Source organism: Letharia lupina (genome assembly GCF_014066315.1).
Source record: "Letharia lupina isolate WasteWater1 chromosome Unknown contig_11, whole genome shotgun sequence".
In the NCBI taxonomy this organism is placed as follows: Eukaryota; Fungi; Ascomycota; class Lecanoromycetes; order Lecanorales; family Parmeliaceae; genus Letharia; species Letharia lupina.
In genome coordinates this window covers 1524590-1549375 of record NW_023502980.1, presented here as the reverse complement: position 1 = coordinate 1549375, position 24786 = coordinate 1524590, and the positions used below count along the sequence as shown (strand labels likewise).

General features: G+C 47.6%; 11 protein-coding genes across 11 annotated transcripts; 6 read left to right on the top strand and 5 right to left on the bottom strand.

Annotated features, from left to right (window-relative positions):
• Window positions 1-199: 199 nt before the first annotated feature.
• HO133_000997 (uncharacterized protein) lies at window positions 200-918 on the top strand (the record flags this gene model as incomplete). The annotated part of the gene is made up of 3 exons (XM_037291930.1): window positions 200-361; window positions 410-538; window positions 610-918. 3 exons carry the CDS (start codon window positions 200-202, stop codon window positions 916-918), a joined length of 600 nt encoding a protein of 199 aa, XP_037152292.1.
• A 412-nt stretch (window positions 919-1330) lies between these two features.
• On the top strand, window positions 1331-2756 carry HO133_000996 (uncharacterized protein; the record flags this gene model as incomplete). Its single annotated transcript, XM_037291929.1, has 2 exons — window positions 1331-1953; window positions 2198-2756. The coding sequence occupies 2 exons, from the start codon at window positions 1331-1333 to the stop codon at window positions 2754-2756; spliced, it is 1182 nt and encodes a 393-aa protein (XP_037152291.1).
• Window positions 2757-3147: 391 nt separating this feature from the next.
• HO133_000995 (uncharacterized protein) lies at window positions 3148-4607 on the top strand (the record flags this gene model as incomplete). The annotated part of the gene is made up of 2 exons (XM_037291928.1): window positions 3148-4545; window positions 4566-4607. The coding sequence occupies 2 exons, from the start codon at window positions 3148-3150 to the stop codon at window positions 4605-4607; spliced, it is 1440 nt and encodes a 479-aa protein (XP_037152290.1).
• An 853-nt stretch (window positions 4608-5460) lies between these two features.
• On the bottom strand, window positions 5461-7818 carry HO133_000994 (uncharacterized protein; the record flags this gene model as incomplete). Its single annotated transcript, XM_037291927.1, has 3 exons — window positions 5461-6306; window positions 6368-6744; window positions 6795-7818. The coding sequence occupies 3 exons, from the start codon at window positions 7816-7818 to the stop codon at window positions 5461-5463; spliced, it is 2247 nt and encodes a 748-aa protein (XP_037152289.1).
• A 574-nt stretch (window positions 7819-8392) lies between these two features.
• HO133_000993 (uncharacterized protein) lies at window positions 8393-10405 on the bottom strand (the record flags this gene model as incomplete). The annotated part of the gene is made up of 4 exons (XM_037291926.1): window positions 8393-8856; window positions 9007-9148; window positions 9198-9306; window positions 9360-10405. The coding sequence occupies 4 exons, from the start codon at window positions 10403-10405 to the stop codon at window positions 8393-8395; spliced, it is 1761 nt and encodes a 586-aa protein (XP_037152288.1).
• A 482-nt stretch (window positions 10406-10887) lies between these two features.
• Window positions 10888-11462, top strand: HO133_000992 (uncharacterized protein; the record flags this gene model as incomplete). The annotated part of the gene is made up of 3 exons (XM_037291925.1): window positions 10888-11028; window positions 11082-11336; window positions 11418-11462. 3 exons carry the CDS (start codon window positions 10888-10890, stop codon window positions 11460-11462), a joined length of 441 nt encoding a protein of 146 aa, XP_037152287.1.
• A 647-nt stretch (window positions 11463-12109) lies between these two features.
• On the bottom strand, window positions 12110-15105 carry HO133_000991 (uncharacterized protein; the record flags this gene model as incomplete). The annotated part of the gene is made up of 5 exons (XM_037291924.1): window positions 12110-12592; window positions 12651-14117; window positions 14178-14461; window positions 14512-14801; window positions 14861-15105. The coding sequence occupies 5 exons, from the start codon at window positions 15103-15105 to the stop codon at window positions 12110-12112; spliced, it is 2769 nt and encodes a 922-aa protein (XP_037152286.1).
• Window positions 15106-15731: 626 nt separating this feature from the next.
• HO133_000990 (uncharacterized protein) lies at window positions 15732-17412 on the top strand (the record flags this gene model as incomplete). The annotated part of the gene is made up of 2 exons (XM_037291923.1): window positions 15732-17028; window positions 17123-17412. The coding sequence occupies 2 exons, from the start codon at window positions 15732-15734 to the stop codon at window positions 17410-17412; spliced, it is 1587 nt and encodes a 528-aa protein (XP_037152285.1).
• A 540-nt stretch (window positions 17413-17952) lies between these two features.
• Window positions 17953-20151, bottom strand: HO133_000989 (uncharacterized protein; the record flags this gene model as incomplete). The annotated part of the gene is made up of 2 exons (XM_037291922.1): window positions 17953-19626; window positions 19678-20151. The coding sequence occupies 2 exons, from the start codon at window positions 20149-20151 to the stop codon at window positions 17953-17955; spliced, it is 2148 nt and encodes a 715-aa protein (XP_037152284.1).
• A 1198-nt stretch (window positions 20152-21349) lies between these two features.
• Window positions 21350-22252, top strand: HO133_000988 (uncharacterized protein; the record flags this gene model as incomplete). The annotated part of the gene is made up of 2 exons (XM_037291921.1): window positions 21350-21539; window positions 21591-22252. 2 exons carry the CDS (start codon window positions 21350-21352, stop codon window positions 22250-22252), a joined length of 852 nt encoding a protein of 283 aa, XP_037152283.1.
• A 139-nt stretch (window positions 22253-22391) lies between these two features.
• On the bottom strand, window positions 22392-22913 carry HO133_000987 (uncharacterized protein; the record flags this gene model as incomplete). The annotated part of the gene is made up of 3 exons (XM_037291920.1): window positions 22392-22689; window positions 22751-22833; window positions 22890-22913. 3 exons carry the CDS (start codon window positions 22911-22913, stop codon window positions 22392-22394), a joined length of 405 nt encoding a protein of 134 aa, XP_037152282.1.
• Window positions 22914-24786: the final 1873 nt, after the last annotated feature.

Genomic DNA, 24786 nt, shown 5'->3' with positions numbered 1-24786 from the left:
GTAATGTTGGCTGTCAACATGATGTCTCCACCACCATGATGAAAACGATGGCTTAGGCGTTAATCGCGCTAAAATCCGGCCAGACTCTGATATCAACTTACTACATCATTTTCCATAGCCTTCGCTCTACCTTCAGTAATACTCCTACGCTGCTCGAATATTACTCCATTAAAGACCTCTGGGTTGGCTGAATGATATAATGGCGGAAACCCTCCATCCATCCACAGTAGTGCACGCCAGTAAGCAAGTGGAAAGGAAGGAGACATTGGTCCGCTCCCTCGACGATCTTCTAGAGCGCTACCTCCATCTTCTAAACCAGTACCAAACTCTACAGCAGTCCTTGGCTCAACATTTTTCTAGGGTAAGGATCGATTTAGCCGAGTTTTGGACTCATTCTCAGTCTGCACAGGGTTATCTATCACTTGCTCAAGCGAATTTTTCAAATCCAAACCGCGTCCGCTACGGCCAGGATCATTACGATGATAGAATGCAAGCATCAGCTCGTGTGTACGGCGTCCTTATTGTAGTATACTTCGGTGTATGATGCACAAAAGGTGCTAATTCCGGCACAGATTCACCAGTCAATCGACACCCTCATTCTCCACTCAGGAACCTAAAGCTCAGGAATCTGTCCTAGGTTCTGATGATGATGATGATGAGGTCGACACGGCCAAGGAGTCAACCGTGATGGACAACACTCAACTTTTTTCCGAAGACGCAGAGTCTGGGTCGAATATGACTCGTGATCCTTTGAATTGGTTTGGGATCCTAGTTCCTCCAGCGTTAAGGACTTCGCAGAGCAATTTCAAAGACGCAGTCGCTGATCTCATACCGGCATTGGCAAGTATTTCAAAGGAAATGAGCGAAGTAGAGATCGAGATTCGAAGGGCCCGGAAAAGAATAAGGAAAGCTGTTTAGGTGCACATGCATTCGTCGAGACAATGTCCTCCCGGATTATCTAAAGAAATTGGTTGCACCGCGTTATTTTTCATCTAGTTCCTGCCAAGTTCAACCCTTGTGGACTCAAAAGCACATGTTGATGAAGTGTGGGATTTCTTTATGTTGTGCGGTCATCTCTGAAGATTGCAGTCCTTCGAGTGCATGCAATTTCATAGGTAGACTACCGCGCTCAACAACCGAGAAAAGGTCTGTGGTCTATAAGACTATGAGAGCAAAGTGAAAGCAGGCGCAGATCTTGCCCTTATTGGGAAGGTAGAGGGAAATGTCCCGCGTGGGGCCGATGCCGGCATGCAGAGTACGATTTACGGAGTACGACGGATTGAATTTCCTTCCACGCAATTACACCTTGATTTGATTTTTCACCATTGCCATGGCAGAGCAATCACTCATCAGCTTGCTGTCCGACAAACCGGATCTTACAAGATATGAAACACTCTACAAACACTTTCACTCTCATCCCGAACTTTCACTCCAAGAACGCGAGACGGCCTCAACCATAGCTTCGCACCTCGAATCTGTCAAAGCAGGATATGAACTTTTCAAAGCAATCGGAGGGCATGGAATTGTTGGCGTCCTCAAGAATGGCTCAGGCCCCACTGTCCTTTTACGCGCTGATATGGATGGCCTTCCAGTCCTCGAATTAACCGGTCTACCCTACGCATCAAAGGTCACCATGAAGGACATAGCCGATGGAATTGAGAAACCCGTCATGCACGCCTGTGGGCATGACATGCACATAACATGCCTACTTGCAGCGGCCGAGCACTTGGCCCATATCAAACATGCTTGGAGCGGCACCTTGATCGTCTTGTTTCAGCCGAATGAGGAAAGAGCAGCAGGCGCCCAGGCTATGGTAGACGATGGTCTGTACGACAAAATTCCTATCCCTGATTACGTTCTTGGACAACATGTTCTGCCTTTGCGCGCAGGGCGTGTAGGCAACCGAAAAGGGGTGATAATGGGCGCCGCCGATAGCTTCAAGATTACGGTCTGGTAAGTGCGCTTTCCGGAGCAGTTCCCCCCAGTCTATTCCATGGTTGAGTCCCAAGACATGCCTCGAGAGCAAATACTCACAATGTTCTCAATCTTGTTTTGCAACTTAAGTTTCTGCTTCAAAGAAGTCATACTGATTCCGAATATGCAGGGGTAGGGGAGGTCATGGCTCTATGCCACATCGTTCTGTTGACCCAGTGGTACTGGCAGCTAATGTTATACTCCGTCTACAAACTATTGTTAGCCGTGAGGTAGACCCATCGGAAATGGCTGTGGTGACGGTGGGCAGTGTGCAGGCTGGTTCAACGGAGAACGTAATTGCAGATCATGCCATACTGAAAGTCAACATCAGGACCGTTTCTCCACGAACGAGGGGGAAAGTGCTGGCTGCCATGCGACGAATTGTCAAGGCAGAATGTGAAGCAAGCAACTCGCCGAAAGAGCCGCTTATTGAGCCCACAACACGATTTCCACCCACTGTCAATAACGAGAACATCGCTTGCCGCCTTGCTTCCTCTTTCACGGAATTCTTTAAAGAAGACTTCGACTCAGAGCAGCCTCCCACCAATGGCAGTGAAGATGTTTCCATCCTGGCGTCAAGTATAGGAAAGCCTTACAATTTCTGGTTCTTTGGAGGCGTTGATCATGAACTATGGGATCGCGCCGAGAAAGAAGACAGACTCTTCGAGGACGTACCGGCTAACCACTCGGCGTTTTTTGGGCCTACTGTGCAGCCTACGTTGAGGGTAGGCTATGAGGCTCTGTGTGTGGCCGCGTTGACATTCTTGCGGAAGCCTCTGTAGCTGTTGTCAGGTCTGTTGAGGCTAAACTGGGCCAATGCCAATACCGCAGACTTGAAGTACCATATTGCAAGACTTCATCCTGGGAGCTTGGGAAGTCAACTAGAAAGCCAATATTTGGCATAGCGCAGATGCATCGCTACAATCTCGTTTCAATCAGTGTGCAGCTTGGCTGCAAGGGGGGGTGCGTGGGTCCATCGTTCATTCCTTGAATTCTGTACCTTGCATGATGCCACACCACCTTCCTCGTTTTTGACTACAATGTCTGTATAGTATTCGAGGGACGTCCCCTTCGATCAAGTGTCAAGGGCGAGGCATGCTCTTATATCTCGATGATGTCTTATTCCTACCATGTCATTGTTCTCATCAGCAAATATCCTCTGGTCAGCCCAATATGGATGTTCAGCACATCTCTAGAGAATGCTCTTCCTCAGAATCATCTCTTACATTGTTGGCAAGCCAACAAGAGATAAGTTTTTTTCAACCTGATTTCCTTGCTGGCACGAACAGCAGACTTATTAGCACTGGGCACAACAATAGTACGACCAACGTGGAGGAACGGAGCTGTTCGCAACCTCCACATCCTTTGTGGACCTTGCCACAGAAAAGATCAAATCAGAGTCTAACCGCCGGAAGGGTTGGAGACCCGGACGAACCCCATCCACGAGAATTTTCTGGTATCTTCTCAGCGAAACGGTTGAAAGGCCCGATTACACCTCCGTTACCCAGCCCTCTGTCCTCATGTAACAATTTGGTCACGACTGGCTTGTCACAGCCATTGCTAGATCTTTCGGAGGCAAAGGCAGTGTCGCCGAAGCGAGCGGGTCCTGCAGAAGCTACTGAGGATCAACTTGATTTTGACCGTCTAAAGCCTCTGCGATCACCTTTTGAATTTAGAGAGCTCGTTGCCAGTCAAGTTGACCGATATGCGAAAGATGGCATCCAACGCTTCGATCTCAATAGACCAATGCGTAGCGAGAACTCATCCGGGTATATCTACTATGCGCCCACGAACCCTTCTGACAAGACCGATCAAACATTACATGCACATCGCAGGGTTCCACGCCGACAGCTATCCTATGGTGACCCACGAAGCAGACCAGGGTCAAGGCCCCTCCATAGGACTACGGGATCATGGGAGCTTAGACATGAAGCTGAACGGCACGCAGAGGACTTAGATCTTAGTTTTAGGTCAGACAGCACGTCGAATGTTTCTGCTGCTAGGCCTTACCATTCTGAGCCCATAAAGAGCAAACCTAGACTCTGGCTTGATTTGTCAGAACAGGACAAGATTCAAGAAGCAGTGAGTATCCTAAAGCTGCAAGAAACGCAGAAAACAGTTACCGAAGTCCATGTTAATGATTTGAAGCACGCAATCACAATCAGAACAAGCCCATCAAAGCCTCAGGTGATCAGTACACCACGTCGCCGCGTTGCGATTAATACTTTCCAAACATCGACGTCGGTCTGCCCTGATCGAGGCTTCTCGATTGCTTACCCACATACACCACCTCCGACCCCAGCATCAGTGGTTGGGCTTGGCATAGAGTCCGTCTTAAACGGAAAATATGACGAGGCATATGAAAGGATCAAGGCTAAACAGACCTGGACTCAGACACCCCCAAGCTCGAACCCATCGTCAACAGATAATGTAAGACGCGTTCCATTAGAGAGAACCCGTCCGGTCAGAGCAGACACCCCCAGGCCTACGGCACCTGTTCAACTTCAGCCGAGCGAATTCACCTATCGGATCATAACGGAGCTCGAAGCCTCGGTTGCTAGCATTCCACAGGTAAACTTGCAACTTGACAGCCCGGTGATATTCCAGATATGTCTCCCAGCCGGGCAACGTAGAGTTCCACGGGAAACACCGCCGACATTGCTCCCGAGCCGCTATTCGAACTTCAACGGTCCCCTATCAAGTCATCCCACTCACTCTTCACCAAAGTTTCCCCTTCAAGCAGCATCTGGACAAGACTTCCCTGTTCCTCCCACCATCATGCGCTCTCTCCACATCATCTTCCCCCACGCCTCGTCCCAACTCCTGTCATCACTTCAAGCCACTTACCTAGCTCTTCATTATATCTCCGCGATCCACCTACCCTCGCCTTCATCCTGTTCCCCACCAATCTCCTCTGTTGAGACACATTCGCCTTTGTCGCCCAACATGTCATACATCCCGGCAAAAGCCCGCGCTATGCTTGGCTTGCAGACACCAATTACCAGGCCAGGTTTGCCCTCATCCTGGACGCGGTCAGAGACACGAGGATGGAGGGAGAGGATCGAGGACTTGGAATGTAAGCTGAGAAGTGAGGTGGTGAGATTTATTAGGATGTGTGAAGGGAGCGATTTGGGCAAGGACGACGCACTCGTGAGAGCTGTTGGGCAAGTTGTTAGCATTGGGCAGGAGGGACGCGCGTAGATCAAATTGAATGAAAAGGATTGAAGAGTCACGAAGAGATTACTAAAGGCTTGATGGATAATGACGCACGATGTATGATTATTGTAAGATTCAGCATGCTGACTTTCGGAATACCGGGCTCAGCAAGAGACTTGACTCCCCTTTTCCTCATAAGGACATGAATATCGACCCTACCTTCGTGCATCATGGAGCCCTTGAAGAAAAAATCGAAAAAGATGGCCTCTGAAAGCCACGGAAAACCCAGAATGCAAGGGACACAATCCATTAAACTCCAGCTTTTGACTATCAGCGCCAACCCTTATACTCGTCGTCACCGATAATCCGGATTGTCTTTCCAGCCGGTGTCCCTCGGCTTGACCTCCTAACAGTTCGGACAACACCTTCTTTCATACTGGCCACCTTCACTTTGACGCTGTCACCCCTACTGAACGGCTTCTCCCCTTTGTCTTCCTCCGCCACCTTAGCAGATGAACCGCGTCGGATCTTGTCTTCGCTTTTCGTGTCTGTCAGAGTTCCAACAGAAGATCGTCGACGAGAATATGTAATCGTGGTTCGCTGTCTCTTTTTCCCATCTCCTAAACGCTCAGTCGTTGTTTCTTGTTCGAGACCCCGCAGGGAGCGTTGCGAAACTTTCTTCACCAGCTGTCGGTTTTGAGTAGCCGAAGATCCCAGCACTCCTGCCTGTGATAATCTCCTCGAGGTTTGGGCCTTTGCTGCTGCGAAAGCAGACTTCACGGATGATGGGACAGCGATCTTCCTCCTCTTGGTTACCGTCTCCACGGCATCTTCAACTACCTGCTGGATCTTCCTCTTTCGACCTGTCGTAATAGGTTTCAACGCTTCTCGGATTTCTTTTGGCTTCGGTCCCAAGACTCCCCTGCACCCTTCCGCGCCACAGCGGCACTCCTGCACGTTCTTAACAGAGTACGGATTAAAATTATAATCATATGTTAATTCTTCACCAGTCATGATGCCGTTGTCTCCTGCAAAGAGCGCCATGCGCGGTTTGCCAGCCACAGTCCACTTGATCATGCGGCAATTAGGCGCACAAGAGTGGTTGACGAAACGAGCGATGGAGCCTCGAGTGGCGTCAAGTATCATGGATTGGTCAAAGTCCATGAGATAGTAACACTAGGATTGGCATTAGATTATAAATAGTGTTGAGTGATGCAACGAAGATAGGCTGTATTACCTCGGCGTCCTTATAGCGCTTGTTCATGCGTTCGTCACACTCGCTTTGTGTGATGATTTCCCCTGTGTATTCGACAATGATCTGATTGGGCTCGAATGTACGGTTGGCTCGTATGCCGTAGCCACGATCAGCCGTTTTCATGACCTCGACGCCAATGTTGTATTTGCCTCCCACTTTACATCGTTGCTTTAAAGCGGCGAAGCTACGATTCGTGCAATGCTCGGCGCCTACTTTGCAATTGCTGTCATCACATTCATAGAGCATGAATCGGTTGAAGCAGTGATCGTCACAGCCAGCTTCTGCGGTGCAGATGCATGTAGAATGTTCCAAATCCTTGGCTTTCTTCCACACGTTGGCAGCGTCGCCAATGAACACATCTGAACCTGTATGTTAGCATCGTTGAGGGCAAAATCCTGCGTAGACTCACTCTTTTGTGTCTTCTTCCATTCGTCTGGTTTTGGCTGGCCCGGTGGCAAGGGTGAAAATACGTTGAAGGGCAGCTTGAAGTCTCTACCCGTTTCTATTATTTTGTCCCCAAGCCACATTGGCATTGGCATGATTGCACGTTCATCAGCCTCTGGCTGGTTGTTCAAGGTTTTCTTCTCCTTATTCTTAGTTTCGGTAAGCCTAGCATCATCACTCCGGTGCTGTCCCACGTAGAGCCCTTGGGCGACCCATGGTTTAGTAGGTTTTTTTGTGACTTCATACCCTCCTTCCCCTGGCTCCGCAGACTGCTTGTTGCTAATCTCAACCTCCAAAAAGCGAGCTCGTTTCCTAGAGGGTCCTTCGAAGCATGGCGTTTCGGGTTCCCTCGGCCTCAAGCTAGGCGTCTTGTTATCCGATTTCGACGCCTGGATTGTCCCCATTCCAGCCTCAACTGTCTCGCGTCCCCTCTTACCCAGCACAGTCGTAGTCTTCTCGATCATACTAGAAGCTCGGTCCAGTATATCCAATCGCATGGACCTCCGCCTCTTGGCGCCGTCCTCATTGCTTGTAGACAGCCTCAAGTTATCACCAGGCATAGCTCCAATCTTCCAATCTTCGTCCAGAGCCTGCACACTCTGTTGCAGAAGCCTCTCACGCGAAGTAATTTCGTCGCCGTCAACCAACGTTTGGCCCGAAATTGTGCACTTTCCCCCATGCGCACCTTGCTTTCGAGCCGAGCGGCTCTGCTTGGCTGATAGTACGTTCTCATTGTAGCTGCCAATGCTGGCTCGTGATCGTGCAGAGCTTCGTTTGTAGTCATCTGCTTTTGCGGAGCCATCTGTGAGTTCGCTGGAAGTATCAGTTAGGCTTGTCGCTGTAGTCAGAGAGGGTGTCGTAGAAGGGTCTTTGGAGTCATTGCGAGCTGCAACGCGGGAGAAGGCCGATTCTATAGACTCTTGACGCGTCATCTTCGTCTGTGCTTGGGTAGGCGTCTTGCCAAGACGTTGTTGAATGAAGGAAAGCATTGTAGCGGGAAGCTTTACGGCACAACGGCCGATAAAGCGATAGTCGAAGGAAATAAACAAAGGCAGGAGCAATCACAGACTGGTAAAGAAGCGGGCAAGACGGTTGAGCATATAACGTGAGCTACAAGAAGAAATAGACCTGGTGCGACAGAAACGTGATGATGATCAGTAGTGAAAGCGTGATGTGTAACAAGTGTTGTTGGAGGTTGTAGGTTGATTTTGCAAAGACAACATAAGAAGCACTCTTGAGCCAATCAATAGTGCCACTACTACCATATAGCATTCCACAACTTAAATGCTCCAAGCAACCTTTATTGCTCTGACGTTCTCAATTAATGCTTGGCTTTCTAATTTCTATTTGATCATTTTCCCTGAGCCAATATTGAAGTACTCCTATAGCCAGACCGCTTGCTCCCACTTCTCTCAACAACCAATGTGAGTATAAGTACAGTCAAAGCCAGAAAGGATCGCCAAAGCTCAAATATAGCAAGTTGACAATGGGCGTGAAGCAATTACAGTGTCGATACAGATGTCTCTTCCCTGCATATACATGCCTTCTTCTCGCCCAGGCTTTTCACTGGTCGATATGGCTCGTTCCACCAACGTCTTGCAGCTCCATTCCTCCGCCTTGTTGGTCTGCCGCGAGAGGTGCTTGCCTCTTACCTCTTCTAGCCCCGAAACGTTGATCTCCTTCTTCATACTTCTGCTTGAAACGGAGATACGTCGGCGGTCTTGGCCTAAGAAGCACAACAACCCAATTCTTGAAAGCGCTAACTTGGGTAAATGGTCGATGGCGATCATTCTTGACAAACTTGTGAGAGTTCAGGTACTCTCTCGTAGTCTCCCCTCGCGCAATCAACCATAAATGATAACCCCAGAGGCATGCAGGATAAGGCGTGGCTAGCAGGCCATATATGAACATGGCGAACGGTATCCTCCACTTGTGGATAGAATCACTGAACGATGTTCTTTGTTCCGTCTGATATCGCAAGCAGTGTCCGAGGCTGGCGAAGGTGAGGAAGATACCAAGGAGGGTGCCTGAGCTCACAAAGGTAAAGAAATACCGATAATTCCTTCGTCCGACACAATTATTAATCCATACACAATGATGGTCTTGTGTTTCTATGCAGCTGTCACATATTCGGCAATGATGACATCGCGGCGGCCGCCAAATATTACATGTCTTACAATACTTTGTGGGGACATCCATGGCGCCATTTGGCGTCCCGGCCGACTTGATCATAGTCCATTTTGTTGTCGGTGGCCCCAACGTGAGTGGGTCGTCAGACTTGTCGGAGGGTGGTAAGGGATGGAGGTTTCGAGGCAATATCTTGTAGTTGTCAGACATAGCTTTCGTAAGAGACCCATTCAACGCTTACCCCTGGGTCTGTCACAGATGCATGGACAAAGGACGAAATGCATATGAAGAAAAGATACGCAAAAAAAAACGGCAGTGCTGGTGAGACATGTTGTGAGAGATACGGTCCTCTTAGTCATCATTAGTGAATCCATGGAGAGGTCAGGGCATAAAGTCTACTTACGAGTATACAAGGAAAAGAATAGTGGGTAATACCACAATGATTCCGCTCGCGAGGTTGATAGGTCTATCTCTAGCATTCTGTAACCTTCCTCCCCAGCAAAAGACGGTATTCCCAGAAAAGTATTGGTAGTTGATGCCAGTTTTAGGAGCAGCTTCCGGTAGCTTCTCTGCAAATGTTGGAGAATTGTTTGACGACGAAAGACGTTCGTGGCCTTGCGTTTCCTTTCGCGTAATTGCAGCTCGGTGGAAATTTGCTCGAAAAGATTTTGGTGATCCATTGCCTTGATTATCAATGTCTAGTTGCATTGGTCTCGAGTGCGGCGAGCGGCTTCGAAGCGGTCTTTCACTCTCGCCCTTGATTTGAAGCGTTGCATTTTCGGTAGGACTCGCATTGATCGCAACTCCATCATCTTGCTCCGTAAATTCCGTTCCTCTCGACGGCGGAGGTATGTCGTTGTTGTGTTGAATTTGGGGGCCTTGCTGTGACGTCGCATCCGAGACCATACTATGCCTATTGGTATTGGTGCCTGCCTCGCTGGATCCATCTACGCTCGCTGATGGCGGTCCTACTCTTGCCGGTCGGAAGCCTCGTTGGGCTTGCAAGCGTTGCGAGCTCATAGGTCGAAAGAAAGCATGTGAGGCCAATGAGGGTACATGTGTTCGACTTGTCCGACTAGTCGCACTAGGAGGCCTGCTGGAATTCGTCATGGATCCTCCGGGTCCTTCAAAGGCTCCACCCATTCTCCATGAAGCTATTGTAGTAGGCGAACCCAAACCTCTTCGAGATGGAGGTGCCCGCGTTGAAGGACGAGTTTGCGATGACATGGCCGAGCCTGGGCGATTCGGATCGACCGAAGCCGCTGTATTTGGCCTACCACCAGTGGCTTGCACTTGTTTTTGGAATTCGTTACCATCTTCCGACGCAATATCTGTCATCCGAGACGAGATGATGCTGGGGGCTTGCTGGGAGCCAGAAGTTGGCAGTGGGCTCGGAAAAGAACTGTTGAGTGGGGATTGGGGATAAGAGGGTGAAAGAGAGGGCTCCATTGTGATTGACAGGATTAGCTATCGGAAGGTGTTCTTTGTGAATTCATTTGGGCCGACAGAGCACGTCCAGATGCGGAGGAGAGCCACATGGAATACAGATTCAGGAAAGGAGAAGTGGATGTAAGATTCGAAGCCAAGCGACCAAGGACAGGATCGAATAAAAGGCAATGCAGAAGAAATTTGACAGCTGTAACGGGACCAGCCTGAAAGGACAATTAAAGTAAAGTATGATATATGCGAGCAAGCTGTAAGCCGCTCAATTTTGATTCAATCATGGCCATTTCATCGTCGCAAGCAAGCGCCTGTCACTAAAGAGCAGCTGCAATTAGCGGACTTAGCGGACTTAGCGGCCACTCTAGCGCTCTTTGAGGATCTTCCCCAACGTCACTTCCACTGCAACATAATAGCTATCTGGTGATCTACCTTACTTCACCTCCGTTACCAAGCAATTCTTTTCACCAGAAGGGCTCAAGTCTTGCACCATGTCAGCATCAGCAGGACGTATGGCTGGTAAGGTGGGCCAGGCCGCCGGCAAGATTGCTTCGAAAGCCAACGAAGCCGGTAGTGGGAAAGGAAAAGACAGTGCGTTGCAAAAGGGAGCAAAAAGGGATCCTGAACTATACGTATGCACAAAGACTTCAATGGCTGGGTGTGAATTTGCTGATGCTCGTAGTAGATCCTTCTTACAATCATGACGGGTGCCTTTGGCATGGCTGGTTATCATTTCGGACGCAAACCCACTTCATCTTCCTCCGAAGCCCCGGTTAGCATGGCCGAAGGGACTATGCCTTGGCAAACCACTGCAAAAGGTGACGGCGCCGATGAGCATTTCAAATACCAGTATCATCCGGGTGGAGACAGGAACAAGACGCCCAAGGACGCGCCAAGCGCACTACACAGCGTCATTGTGCCCAACGTGACTTTGCCAAAGGTTAGTACTTGGGCATCAAAACCTAGCAGAGGGCTTGAAGACGTTCGTACGGCTAGGAAAACGGACTAATCAAGCGAACAGAAACTGCACGATCAATATAACAAATATGGCAAAGATGGATTCTAGAGGTGTTGAGCTATGAATGTCACCAGAGGGAAATTCTGGGTGTTGACAGGATGTACATAAAAGACAATCAGCCCTGTGATTGTGGCGTTAAGGAGGTCCGACGATAGAACAAACTTTCGAATATGCCTTTTGCATCAAATAATCAAACTTGAAGTCGGTATTCCCAGGCCCGAACTGTTCCTGGCGAACATCGAGCAATAGTAAGTCTAGTCGTATTTCAGCAGCACATCGGAGTCTTAGCTTCGGCCAAGCTGAATAAGACTTCACCAACTCTACTCACCCTACTAATGCAGCTTGACAACCTGGAAAGTCCCGAGGACGAATAGCAGTAGACGCCCTGTCCAGCCCGATTGTAGAAAGGTATACGCAATGAGGCGACAATCTGGACTTGCCGTGAAAGTTCCCAAGCCTACACATGTCATTGCAATCTGTCAATGTACGAATATATGCGACCGTATACAACACGGATCCAAAAAAGTATTTTAAGCGACGCGTCCAATGCTATTGTCAGCAATAGCTGGTCAGCTTGCGCACCTCCCTCAGGCTGAACAAGTACCTTTACTGTAAGGCTTTCTGATACACCGACATCAAAAAGCATGTTGCGTTCAGGTCTGATAGAATACATAACATTACATGATCCCAACGATTCACTTGGTGGCCGAAGTGGCCTCGCTCCCTGGTTCCGGCTTCCCACCGTTGTTCTTTTGCAAGGACTTTTCCTTGGCCACATCATCCTCTGGACTTGCTGTAGCCGGAAGTTCTCTCCCGTCGTTCTCCGGGTCATCAGCTGCAGTCTCAGGCTCACGATCCGCAGGATGCGGTGGCGCCGTCCCAGCGTAACTGGGTATCTCGTTGCCGTCAGCATCGATCATTCGTGTTCTGGTTTCGTATCGGGTTTGGAAGTCTACTTTGCCCGCTAGGGCGGCGACTTCTTCTTCGTTTAATAGATTGCCGTCCTGATCTCTGTACTCGACTTTCTCTTCTCGGCGTACAGAGGCTTCCTCTACCGCAGGTTGTGGCGTGACATTTTCTGCAGGTGGTGCCCGTTGTTGCCCACCTGGGGGAGGCACGGCTGGAGCGTCTGTCGGCTGAATATTGCTGCTGGGTTGGACGATATCGTATTGATTAAGCTAAAAGAATTCGTCAGCTATATTCAAATTAATTTCAATCAGGGGCATCGATGCTTACATCGGTGTGGAATGCAGTACAATCAAAGTCCCAAGTCTCAAAGAGCTTGACTTGTTGACAAGAGGTTTGAGTCCAGGGGTTTCCGTACGATAGGGGTGCATAAAGAGTGAATGCAACGATGCTCATGGCCAAGAAAGCCGCAACGCCGGTTCTGCCAATGGCAGGATTGTCCCTGACTCCAAATGGGCCTCCTGCCCTGTTCGCTGCGAAATCGTAGACCTGACACGTTGCAATGATCGCGAAATAGAGTGCCGGGAAGTAATGGTGGAGAAAGAGCTGACGTTGCATCAGATAGAATGGGAAGTAGTGAAGTGCCCAGCCCAGAACCGAAGTACCAATCTCGTAATCAAAGCGCTTGAAGTTGACGTTGTCGTAATCGTGATATCCTCGTTGCCAGCGGAGAATGGATAATCCTTTGAAAACGAAATAGATACCGACGGCAATCGTTGACGACCACCAAATGATAGGGTTGCCTATGAGATAGATCTGGCGATGGTCCTTACCCCAGAAATTGATACCCCGGCGCAGTATTGGCCAGGACGGTGGCCTCGAGTCCCAAGCGTGGGATTCGACCAGGCCAGCGTTCGTTGTCCACATCACCTTTTGAAGTTCCCAGAACTTCCCTAGGAACCCGGGGTTCTTGTAATTGACCTTCTCTGCATCCGCGCCAAGCTTAGGATGTTCATTTTGCTCAACGTACCAAATACTGTTAGGAAGCGTGCCTTGCTTGGCGCAAGTAACTTCCTGTTGATCGAATCCCCAGTCTGGCAGCTTGACCTTGTGGGAGAACAGAGAGCAGCCAGTCATGATGTGGACAAGCTTGAACTTGGTTTCGATAGTGCGAACTTGCTCTTTGGCCAAAGCACCATCGGACATCGACTTAACAATCTCAACTCTAAAGAGATCATTAGCGTCCCCTTCGAAACCTTCGTACCCATAGGCAGAGACTTCATTTTGCCATTCTGCCTCGCTGACAGGAGGGCGCACGTCGTGTGAGTGCAACCGTCGGTCTGTAATCACGTGATACAGGCGAACAATGCTTCCATCGACAAGGGGCACTGGGTCAATCGTATCCCAAGCTTTGACGCCTTTAGCCTCTTCTCCATCCACACCCAGGGGTTGCGTCTGATTTTCAAGCAGCCAAGCGTTGTTCTCATCCTTGTGTGGATAAAGAGTGATCTGTTGCTGTTTACTACCAGTGGGATACATGTGATTATGTGAATGCAGATATCCTCCATGAGTGTTGTGGTGGCGTATGCTAACTCGGCTGCCCATGATCACGTCCACAGGCACGTCCTGCATTGCCTTGGAGTTCAAAGTGGCCTGGAATTCCGATGACATGAACCCGTCTCCGTCGCCTGGATTGACAAGGCAGAGGAAATGAACACCGAACAGTGCCACGTAGAAAGTTACCGGGATGACGATTAAACAGAAGACCCGGGCAAGGAAATGCTTGAACCACAATCTCTGCCCGTGGTTTTTAGCCATTTCCCAAAGAGTAAAGACCACGTAGTGGCAGAGACTTACCGGCGCAACAGTTTTTGCATCCCCAATCAGAACCCACAGTTGGACAATGGTCAAGCTCCCCACCCAAGCGATTGTAAACAGACCTACCCATTTCACGCTCACCGTGGCGCCAAGCCCGAGACCCGTCGCAACAAGCCAAAACCACCAGCTAGGATCAAAAGCTTTGGAAGGCCCTTGTTCGTGCTGATTTGTGAAGCAAGTCCATGCCAGAGCAGTAAATGCAGTGAAAACGATCAATGGCGAATCGAGGAGGATGAGGCGGGATTGGGTGAGTAGCCCATTCTCTTGCAATATTATCAGCGTCTGGGAATTGAGTGCCGTTGAATAGTCATACCAAAGATGATCATTCCTGCACCCAGCGTAGCAGTCATGGTTCGACACCCAGCAGCTTTCAATGTCAAGAAGATCATAGGAACAGTCATTACACCCATAACGGCCGGCAATAATCTCATCGCCACATATGGAACACCAGGCTCGAGATAATCTTTTCCGATATCCTTGAAATCAAATTCTCCATCAAAGCCAGCCAGATAGCCCGCGAGTGTCAAGAGTAACTTCGCCAGCGGTGGGTGAACGTCCATGAAAAATCTTCCTTTGATGTACTTTGAAGCAAAGCCTCCAAAGCTGCGCTTGCAATTAGCTCTCCAGATCCATGACTGTATAGGGCCGCATTGGCAACTTACTGAACCTCGTCAAAAACGACGCTGCTTGGTTGGTATATTCTGAAGAGACGCACAACTGCTGCAATAATTGTGAGAACGCCCAATAGCTGCAGATCGGAGGCTGGTAACATGAAGATGTCATTGTCAGTGACCCCGTGGGAGCTGTAGTCGGTGGGCTTTGCTTTTGCTGACTTGGCTGTGCCATTGGGGGTTTGAATGACATGCTTATCCTCAGAGCGAGTGCGGGACGCACTTTTTGGTGCCATAACAGCGGAGGTAAGTGTCTTGTACTTTAAGCCGCAGTGGTATGCGAAACTTTTATGCGCAGGTCAAGGATCAAAAGTTGAGCTACCTAGCCTCTTGTCTTCAGTGCAAAGACACAAAAAGGTGGAAATTTGAACTCAAGGAGTGTGAGAAAGTATCAGAAGGCCGGCATGTTTGCCCTTCTAGAAGAAATTGGACTCTGCTGGAAGCGAAATGTGCAGTGAGGAAGGAAAGAGATGCTTTGCTTAGAAGCACATGGTTTTTCAGGCCACGTCCACAGAGCTGATCAGCACCAGCCCTAAATCACCAAAATCAAATTACCCTTACGAGCTCCGCGCATTGAACAAGCGCTAGTTGAAACTTTGAAACTTAGCTCCAACCTCCGAGATGCTGTGAGCCTGTGACATCGTCCGCGTCCATACCTCCAGTCTCTAAACGCACTTATCTCCATGCTCAAGCAAAAGTCTACCTCCACGACTACACTTGGTCAGCAGTCACTCCGAGGAAGCAAGCTATCCTGGCGTCCATAATCTGTGCAGCGCAGAAAGTGAGGTAGATTTGGAAGTGTCCGAGAATGAGGAGGTGAAGCCTGCCAGAAGAAGTGTGACATCCAGGATTCTGACACCAGATGGCTCCTTCAGCGACCGCCGTTGGTAGTCCGGTAACCCTCGCTCTTCCAGATGAAGTGAGCAAACCACCTGCAGGAGTTGTCCTGCCACCAAGAGACATCCGAGCTATCGTTGAGAAGACCGCTGGGTACGTCGCCCGAAATGGGCCCGCTTTCGAGGATCGTATCCGAGAGAAGGAAAAACACAACCCAAAGTTCTCTTTTTTGAGTGCCAAGGATGCATACTTCCCCTTTTACGCATGGCGGCTTGAAGAGGTCAGGGAGGGAAGAGGTACAGCGGTGTCAGCAGGTAGAGCTGGTGAGGCTGTTCCGGCCCAAGAACCAGAGAAACCCAAGGGTCCAGCAGCGCCGCCAGATTTCCACTTCTCTGCCCGAATGCCCAACATCAGTGCGCAGGATCTTGACGTCGTCCGCTTGACCGCGCTCTTTGTGGCTAAAAATGGGCGATCGTTCATGACTACACTATCCCAGAAAGAAACAAGGAATTACCAATTCGATTTTCTACGACCTCAACACTCCCTCTACCAGTTCTTCAGCCGTCTGGTGGATCAGTATACACTATTGTTGCAATCCGCTAGCGCCGACGGAGAGAAAGCCAAGAAAGCTCGGATGCTTGATTTGGAACATAACGCAAATGATAAATTCAACATTCTTGGGCGGGCGAGGCAGCGAGCAGAATGGGTGAGATTTCAAGAAGAGCAGAAGCAGAAGAAGGAAGAAGAGGCAGAAAAGGAGAAATTAGAGTATGCTCAAATCGATTGGCACGATTTTGTGGTAGTCGAGACAGTCCTCTTCGAAGATGCAGATGAGCAAGCAGACCTCCCTCCTCCCACATCTCTCAATGACCTTCAATCTGCCTCTTTGGAGCAAAAAGGAGCCATGTCATTACAACCACACGATCGCCGCATCGAGGAAGCTATGCCCACGGATGAAGACTATAGCCTTTTCTACAATCAACAACAGCCCTACCAACAACAACAACCATACGCCATGCCACCCCCAGCTTTTAATTCTTACGAAACACAACAACCACAAGCCATGGACTATCAGTTCACGGCCCCCATATCTGTCCCGGCTCACCAAGATGAAGAAGAGCTTGCCATCGCCGAACGAACGCAAGACCGGGAAGCTGCTCAGGCAGCACAGGCAGCAGCTAAAGGCGGCGCGGGCCAACCCATGCGGATCAGGAATGATTACGTTCCACGCGCCCAAGCAAAGAGGCAAAGTTTGCAGATGGCATTATGTCCAAATTGCAAGCAGCAGATTCCATATGACGAGCTGGATCACCACATGAAGAGTAAGTCTCCGGTTCTTACGTCCCCGCATTCCCATTCTCCCTCTCTATCCGTTCTCCAGAATAGATACGAACAAATGCTGACACACCTTCGCAGTCGAGCTCCTCGATCCTCGCTGGAAGGAGCAACGTCAAAAATCTGATCTCCGCGCTTCAACAACCAATCTCTCAATTTCCGATGTAGCCGCCAACCTCAAGCGCCTCGCTTCCCAACGCAGTGACGTCTTCGATGGTGTGACTGGCCAGCCAGTCATCAGCGAAGAGGAGGCTGCGAGGAGGAAGAGGGCGGCTTTGAGCTATGATGGGCAATTGGACAAGGGCAAAGAAATGCAGGTTATGAATATTGAGGAGCAAATTCGACGCATCCACGAGAAGAACAAAGCGTAAAGATTTCGACATATCGATGTCAGGTGCAAATTTTGAGTGCTTGCTAGAAGACGAGGCAAAGGGTTTTGTCAGGGTAAAGACTTAAAGCGGTCTTCGTGCATGCTATAACCCTTTTACCACTGCTTCACTTCGAAGTCGAAGCCTAGTTAGGTCGGATAGTAATTATTTCCAGCTTGGTCGTCTATGAAAAATACATCAACGCTTCAGATTATAGTTACAATCAGAGCATTCATGCCTCGTTGCTCCATCATGCTCATGCCTCGCCACCGCATATGCACTTTTACCCACGAAACCGGTTTTTATCTATCGCCCTCTGCGGGAGTCTTCCAGACACCAAAAACTCACTGCCTCCGAGCTGCTATATTGACAAGAGAAAGTCAATCGTCAAACGTTTAAACATCGGCCCCACTCTGTTGGGAAGCCGATACGATGATCCAAGAGAACCAGACCTCAAAAAGTAGGTCGTGAAAACACCTTACCAGCGTTCATGAACATGAGACGCGTGTGCCGCGAAGCGAACAGGATTGTGTGGCAAGCCTTTCAAAAGTCGAAAGAGCCCGGGATAGTACCGCATGTACCTCTCTCAAGCTGAGACATGCTGACAGACGGCTCCGATGCTTGAGGTCTGACTGCTGGAGACGGCGATCTACCTGTGACAGGTGATCTGCTCTTGATGGAATCCTGCAGGCTCGTCTGAAGCTGTCTGGAAGCTCCATCTTCCGATGTACCCCGTTCAAACATTGCTGCCCTCCTCGCAACAGATCCTCTACCGGTGCTTTCTGTACGACTCATACCTCGTGGGCGTGTCGATGTCCTGCTCAAAGAGGGACGATTGCCGTTTGTCTGTACCGGATCATTTCCGTCGAATGGCAAACTAGGCGTTATATCTTTGGGCGGCGGTATGGCATGCTCCGACTTGTGATTCTGTACCCAAGATGGGGGAGAAGCGGGCTTGGTGTCCGCCAGCGCGGGTAACGACTGCTCAAGTGTCGTCTCCTGCACCGGCTGTGATGATTTCTCCAGTTTGGTATCGTGACTGCTCAAACTGGTTTGCGAATCCGCAAAATTAGGACTTGGCTTCTCGTCTTCTGTAGAGCTCCGGGGCGTATCTTCCCGGGCACGCAAAAAGGCCGGTACGACACCACCACCAATCCTCGACCAAAACATCCGCTCTCGGAGTCGAACACTCTCTTCCCAGGCAATGGCTTCTGCTTCCGCTCCGTCTGTTCGCCAATAACCGTCCTTTACCATTCTCAAAAAGCCGAGGAAGTCGCATGTTGCCCGCACGCGGGTGAGGCAATACTTGCACAAAGGATAACGTTGCGCACTTTCGCTTTCGCTAGTCCGGAAACGATGCGTTCTGGCTTGCTTTTCGCCTCGCCCTTGTTCCCCACAGAGAGCACACGGAGGATGATATAGTCTTGCCGCTGGTGGAGTTGGTTCGACTATAAGTTTCCCTTCACACATGCTATTGATAACGGTTCGTCTAGCAAGCCAAGACAACCCTGGCGATAGGTCCAGACGTAGCGTAGGCTCAATATCTTCCGTAAGCGCACGCTTATAGAACGGGGTCTCTTTGAGTGGCGTCCCACTGACTGGTGCATCACGAGAAGAGAAGCTGGAGTTGGTAGACGCCGGAAGGTTTGGAGTGCTCGGTGAAGAGTGGTGGATATTGGAGGCAGAGAGTGATGATGTGGAGCCATTCGATGGCATACGGTCGGGAACTTGAGACTGCTCGCGGTTGGTCAGATTGCCTAGGCCAAGCCCGTTCAGACTACCATAGTTGCCGCTCGTGACACGGCTTGAAGGCTGAGATTTCCGAGACATTGCGAGGAGTGCATGGAAGTCCTCGTATGCTTGCAGGTCCAGTCGTAGGACAGGTTGTAATAGATGCGTAAAACTCATGGGAGGCGCTGGCGGGATCTCGTCTCTTCCCGGGGTGGTAGGCGAGAGGTTCAGGGCATCGAAGATTTTACTCATTTGATCTTGGTTTTCGGGTGCCGGAGTCGATGGTGCAGTTGAGGCGTTGGTGCTAGCCTCCAAATCAGTGCGATGGACCGTCATATCCTGCATGGAGATCTTCAATTCCGCGAGCTGTTCTTGATGTGACGCAAGAAGGAGCTCGGCATCGTTCAACTGGGCTTGGAGCTGTTCATTTCGTCGCTCGAGGGGCTCTCTCTCTTTACGAGCGTCTTTTCGTGCAGCTGAAACCATCTATCCGATCTCAGTAATGGTGCATTCGAGCAACGGGGAGCCCTAGCCTACCTTGTTGGCTTCCTCGAATAACTCAGTCGTCAAACTCTCCAATTCCTGTTCGATACCCATCTTGTCGTTTTCAGCTTTCGCTCTTTGCCTTCTCTCATCTGCCAAACTGGTCTTTAGCCTTAGAATCTCGGCCTCCACATCAGTTTGCCGGACGAGAATTCCATTAGCTACTAAGGATTTGTGTTCTTGGACCAAAGGTTCAAGCTGTCGTACACGCTCTTGGGCTGAGTCCAATCCATGCCGCGTCGCATTGAGGCTATCCTCAAGATCTGTTTGGTGGTTTATGGCGTGTATGAGTTTGTTACTTAGCGCAGCAACCTCATTGCTCAGCTCTGGGTGATGTGGCGATGTTGAATTGCTCCTCGACAGCTCTGGAGAAGTAAGAGGGCTTCGAGGATCGGGAAGCGTACTGAGGGTCTCCTCGGATTGTGACTGCTGGGCTGGCAGCTCCGGTGCCATTGCAACGGTAGCCATGTTGATTCAAGGTATTCGACAACAGTCTGCAGGATATCTTCAAGTTGACTCTACGTCCTTTCGACTAGCGTCTTCCGGGGAACAGTGTCATGCGGAAAGAGTAAGCGAGCAGCTCTCTCGCTCTATACTCGGCCGAAGGTGTCGCATGCGATGCTTGCACCTGAACTCGATGAGTCTTGGCGACTGTTCGTGAGTTTAGGATGTGGTAAGGCTTATCCCAAGGTCAATATTAAAATAAAAGGGTGTTCATGCAATCGTCGTCACATCCATAGTTGGCCAGGCGGCGAGGGTACCAGTATGGGGAGAAGATGGGAGAGGGCAGGACAGAGCTACAAGTGTCACCTCTTCGACATGACGGTTTTTCAAGTGTTATAGACCAAGTATTATTCGTGTGAGGAGGAGGACGATGTGGATGTGGTGAGAGGAGCAGGGCGAGGGTGAGGAGCGATGGTGATGGAAGAGATCAGCCGTATGATTTCCTGGGAAAAGCAGCCTTTCCAAAAGCCGTTAAAGCCACCAAGAGCTATGAGTACGAGTATCGATCAACTCCCGGGTCCGCAAGTCCGCATGCACGCCATGATTTACTACTACGTACTCTACATCTTTTGTTTCAACAAATGGCTTACTGCATGTCACCGAAGTCGCAAATGCAAACACGTCACATTAAAAGGGGCGGCAAGCCTGTGCTTGCGTTTCCGATCGAAGGCCAAGTCCTAAAGCACACATGGAGAGCAGCAGAGCCTTAATCTTCAGGGGTAATTTTCCAGTAGTCCTAAAAATGGTGGAGCTCAGACTTTCGGTTTCCAGGGCTGCAGGGCACATGTCAGATTACTTTAGCCGCCCGAGTCACATCCTCTGTTCCTCACATCCTCTCCTCGCCATACAAGTAGTGCTCATGACTGAGGCCATGGTTACCTTTGTTCCGAAACATTCCCCTCAATAGAACTCCGCTCTAACTGCACTGCGAAAGTAGCTTTGGTAACTACGGAGTACTCGTAGAATAATTGCTCGCTCCTTCATTATTAAGGCAACTAGCACACATACGGTAGATGCCTGACGCGATTGTAACGTATCTACTTATAAGCGGCAAGATCCCGCTGGCTTGCTTGGCAACGTCTGTGAGGTAATGAGGGAACGTTCATTTCCACTACATACTCATTGATAAAATGCAGTCCAACAATCTTTCAAGACGCTCCAAATGGCTTCGAGAAAGCTCTTCGCCCTTCCCGCTCTCGTCCGAGTCACAATTGCGCGCTCCGCAAGACCATTCTCGGTGCTGAATAGACCACCTCCAAGATATGAAGGTCACGTCCCTCTCAACGCCTTTGAACGAGTCACGCTTGCAGCAGGTTCAGCAGTGATGTCTCTAATGAATCCCCGACGCGGAGGTATGTTCGCTATACCAGCTCCATACTAGTAGACGCTGATCCTACACGAAGACTTGATCGCGGCACTCGGAGAAACGACTGCGACACCCTTCTTTATCTATCGTCTTCGAGACGCAATGCTCTCCAACCCAACCGGCAGACGAATCCTTCGTGACCGCCCGAGGATAACATCTAAAACCATGTCAGTGACGAAGCTGCGTGCTTTGCCGGAGAACGGCGTAGGGCGCGCGTATGTTAGCTGGCTGGATCGAGAGGGTGTCAGCCCAGACACCAGGAACAGCGTCAAGTATATCGACGACGAAGAATGCGCATACGTCATGCAAAGGTATCGAGAGTGTCATGACTTTTATCATGCTCTCACTGGCTTGCCTGTCTTCGTTGAAGGCGAAGTGGCGCTCAAGGCATTCGAATTTGCCAATACCCTCTTGCCTATGACAGGCCTCAGCGTCTTTGCTATCACGAGAATGAAGCCGGCCGAACGCATAAGGTTTTGGAATACCTACCTCCCTTGGGCAGTCAGCAACGGGTTGAAGAGCAAAGACATAATTAATGTGTACTGGGAAGAAGAGCTGGAAAGAGATGTAGACGACCTTAGAAATGAGTTGGGAATCAAGAGACCGCCAGACTTGAGAGACACAAGGAGGTCGCTCAGAGAGCACAAAAGGATCGCAAGAGAGAAGAGAGATATGATGGGTGGCTTGAGGGCAGATTAGCGCCATGCAGTACTATCCTTACAAACCTGTGCTGCTACCATATGGCTTCATTCGCTATCAATCCGTGATCCATGCCTGTATATGCCCCTAACGCCTTTGACGCACTTTAAGTCCACTATAGACGTGTCTGCCTCTGCAGCTAGAGATCCAACAGATCGTCATCGTCGTCCCAGTCTTTCCTTCTGGTAATTACAACTCTTCCCCCGCCACCTCCTCCACCCTTCTCTGCATTCTCCGTCATCGCGCCTAACAACTCCTTCAATTGTTCTTCCGTTACTTTGTTTCTAAGTTGTCCCGACCTCGCGAGCATGATAAGTCTATTCTCCACATCTGTGGCTCGAGACTCTTTGACAAGGCGAATGCGGCCGAGGCGATCAGCGGCTTCGGGTGAGAGGACTTGAGAGAGAATCGATGTGCGAGCGTCAGCTTCATGCTGTCTATAGTAGTACTTCAGCTGGGCCTGTCCATGTGTGCAGAGAATCAGTGGACTCGGCGCACTTCCGCTGATCTTCCCCACCCCCTCCCCCAGACGCTCCGCCCTGTTGCTGCTGTTGAAGTTGCGCAAGGCGCCCTTTCCTTATCTACTAGAAAGTGAGAAATGTGTACCACACCCATCTACTCCCAAGTGAACTCATACCTCTTCGAGATCTGCATCAGACATAATTGGTTCTACTTTTGTTTGCTCAAGCCTCATTGCACAAAGTGCGAGAAATATTTGCCGGAGTTTTAGCGTATGCACAAAGGTGCGGAATCCTTGGCGCTGAGAAAATCGCACACACCCCATCAAGAATTGTATGTGTGTGTGTGTGTGTGTGACTCCATTTTATACTTAGAGCCCCTTCGGTAACCACATATTTTCAAAATATGCCAACATATTTTCAAATTAGCGTACTATATATATACGATTTTATTCGATAGTTATATTTTTACTTATTAAGCTATATTATATATTGAAAATATATAAATTATAGATTAATCTATAATTTAAAACTTAATATACGCTAAGTATATAGAAATAATAAATATTTATAATTATAATAGCGATTATTTTTATTTTTATAATTAATAGCGATATTTTATAACTATAATAGCTATATTTTAATTATAAATAACTCTCTATTTAAAGAGATAGCTATAAGTATTATTCTTACTATTACTTAATATTATTATTCTTACTATAATAGAAGATAAGATAATAACGAGAATAATAGAAGTATTAATAATAATTAAAGTTTATATAATAATAGTAGATATTATTAAAATATAAAGATAGAATACTTAGTTATATTAACTATAAAGTTTTATAAAAGAGAAGAATTATTAAGAGATTATTATAATTTAACTTATATATATATATAATATAAAAGATATTAATTATCTATATAATCTATAGAGTAGATATATACGATATTAAGCCTACGCTAGTAGCTCTATAAGTATTTCTAAGATATCTTATAATAAGAGCGACTTAATATAGACGCGCTAAGATATATTATATAACTATATTATATAATTATTAAGACGCTAAAAATTATATAATTCGAATTTTAATATTTCTCTTTATATATATTCTTTTATAAGCGAAATCTAGTAAATATAAAGTTTAATATTAATAATATTAAAATTAAGTAGATAAGATAAATAACTTATTAATTTTTATCGAGTTATTAAAGTAAGATTAGTATTAAATAATTAAAGTAAAATCTAAATTAGATAGTTAAAGTAAGTTAGCGTTAAATAATAAGAGTAAATTAATATCGAATAATTAAGATAAGTTAATATCGAGTAATTAGCGTAAATATATATTCTCTTATATTCTTATTCTTCTATATAAATAAAATTTAAAAATTTAAAATTTAAAATTCGCGAGATTTAAAATAGAGTAGATAGAGTGAAAGGTTAGAATTTAAGAAAATTATATAAAAAAATAATCTCTACTTAAATATATAATCTAAATTTTACTCTTTATTAAAAAGCGATTTTTTAGAACTTTTATTTATAGACTATCTAATATATATTAAAAATCGATTAATTTAAAATTAAAGAATATTTATAGAGATAATTAAAATAATTAGAAGAAATTCTTTTAGCTATATATCGTCGACTATAAAATCTCTATAAGAGTTATTTTAAATAAATAATTCTTAATAATAGTAGTTATAGTAGCGATAATATAAAGATATAATATTTAAGATATTAATAATAAATAGATATAGATCTCTTAAAAAAGATTTAGAAGTTTTAATAATAATAGCGATAATAGCGCTAAAGAAATAGCTATTTTAATATAAAATAGCGAGTTTATAGAGTATTAAACTTAATATAACGACTTAATAAATAGCTTAAATTAATTATTTATAATATAAAAATTAATAAAATAACTTTTCTAAAGTAGATAGCTTTTTTATATTAAGACTATTAAGCTATAGTAAGATTATAAATAATATTTTAATTTAATAAATTAGTAAAACCTTTTAAATTTATCTTTATAGAGAATCTTAATAAAATTATTAACTATTTATTAATTAACGAGT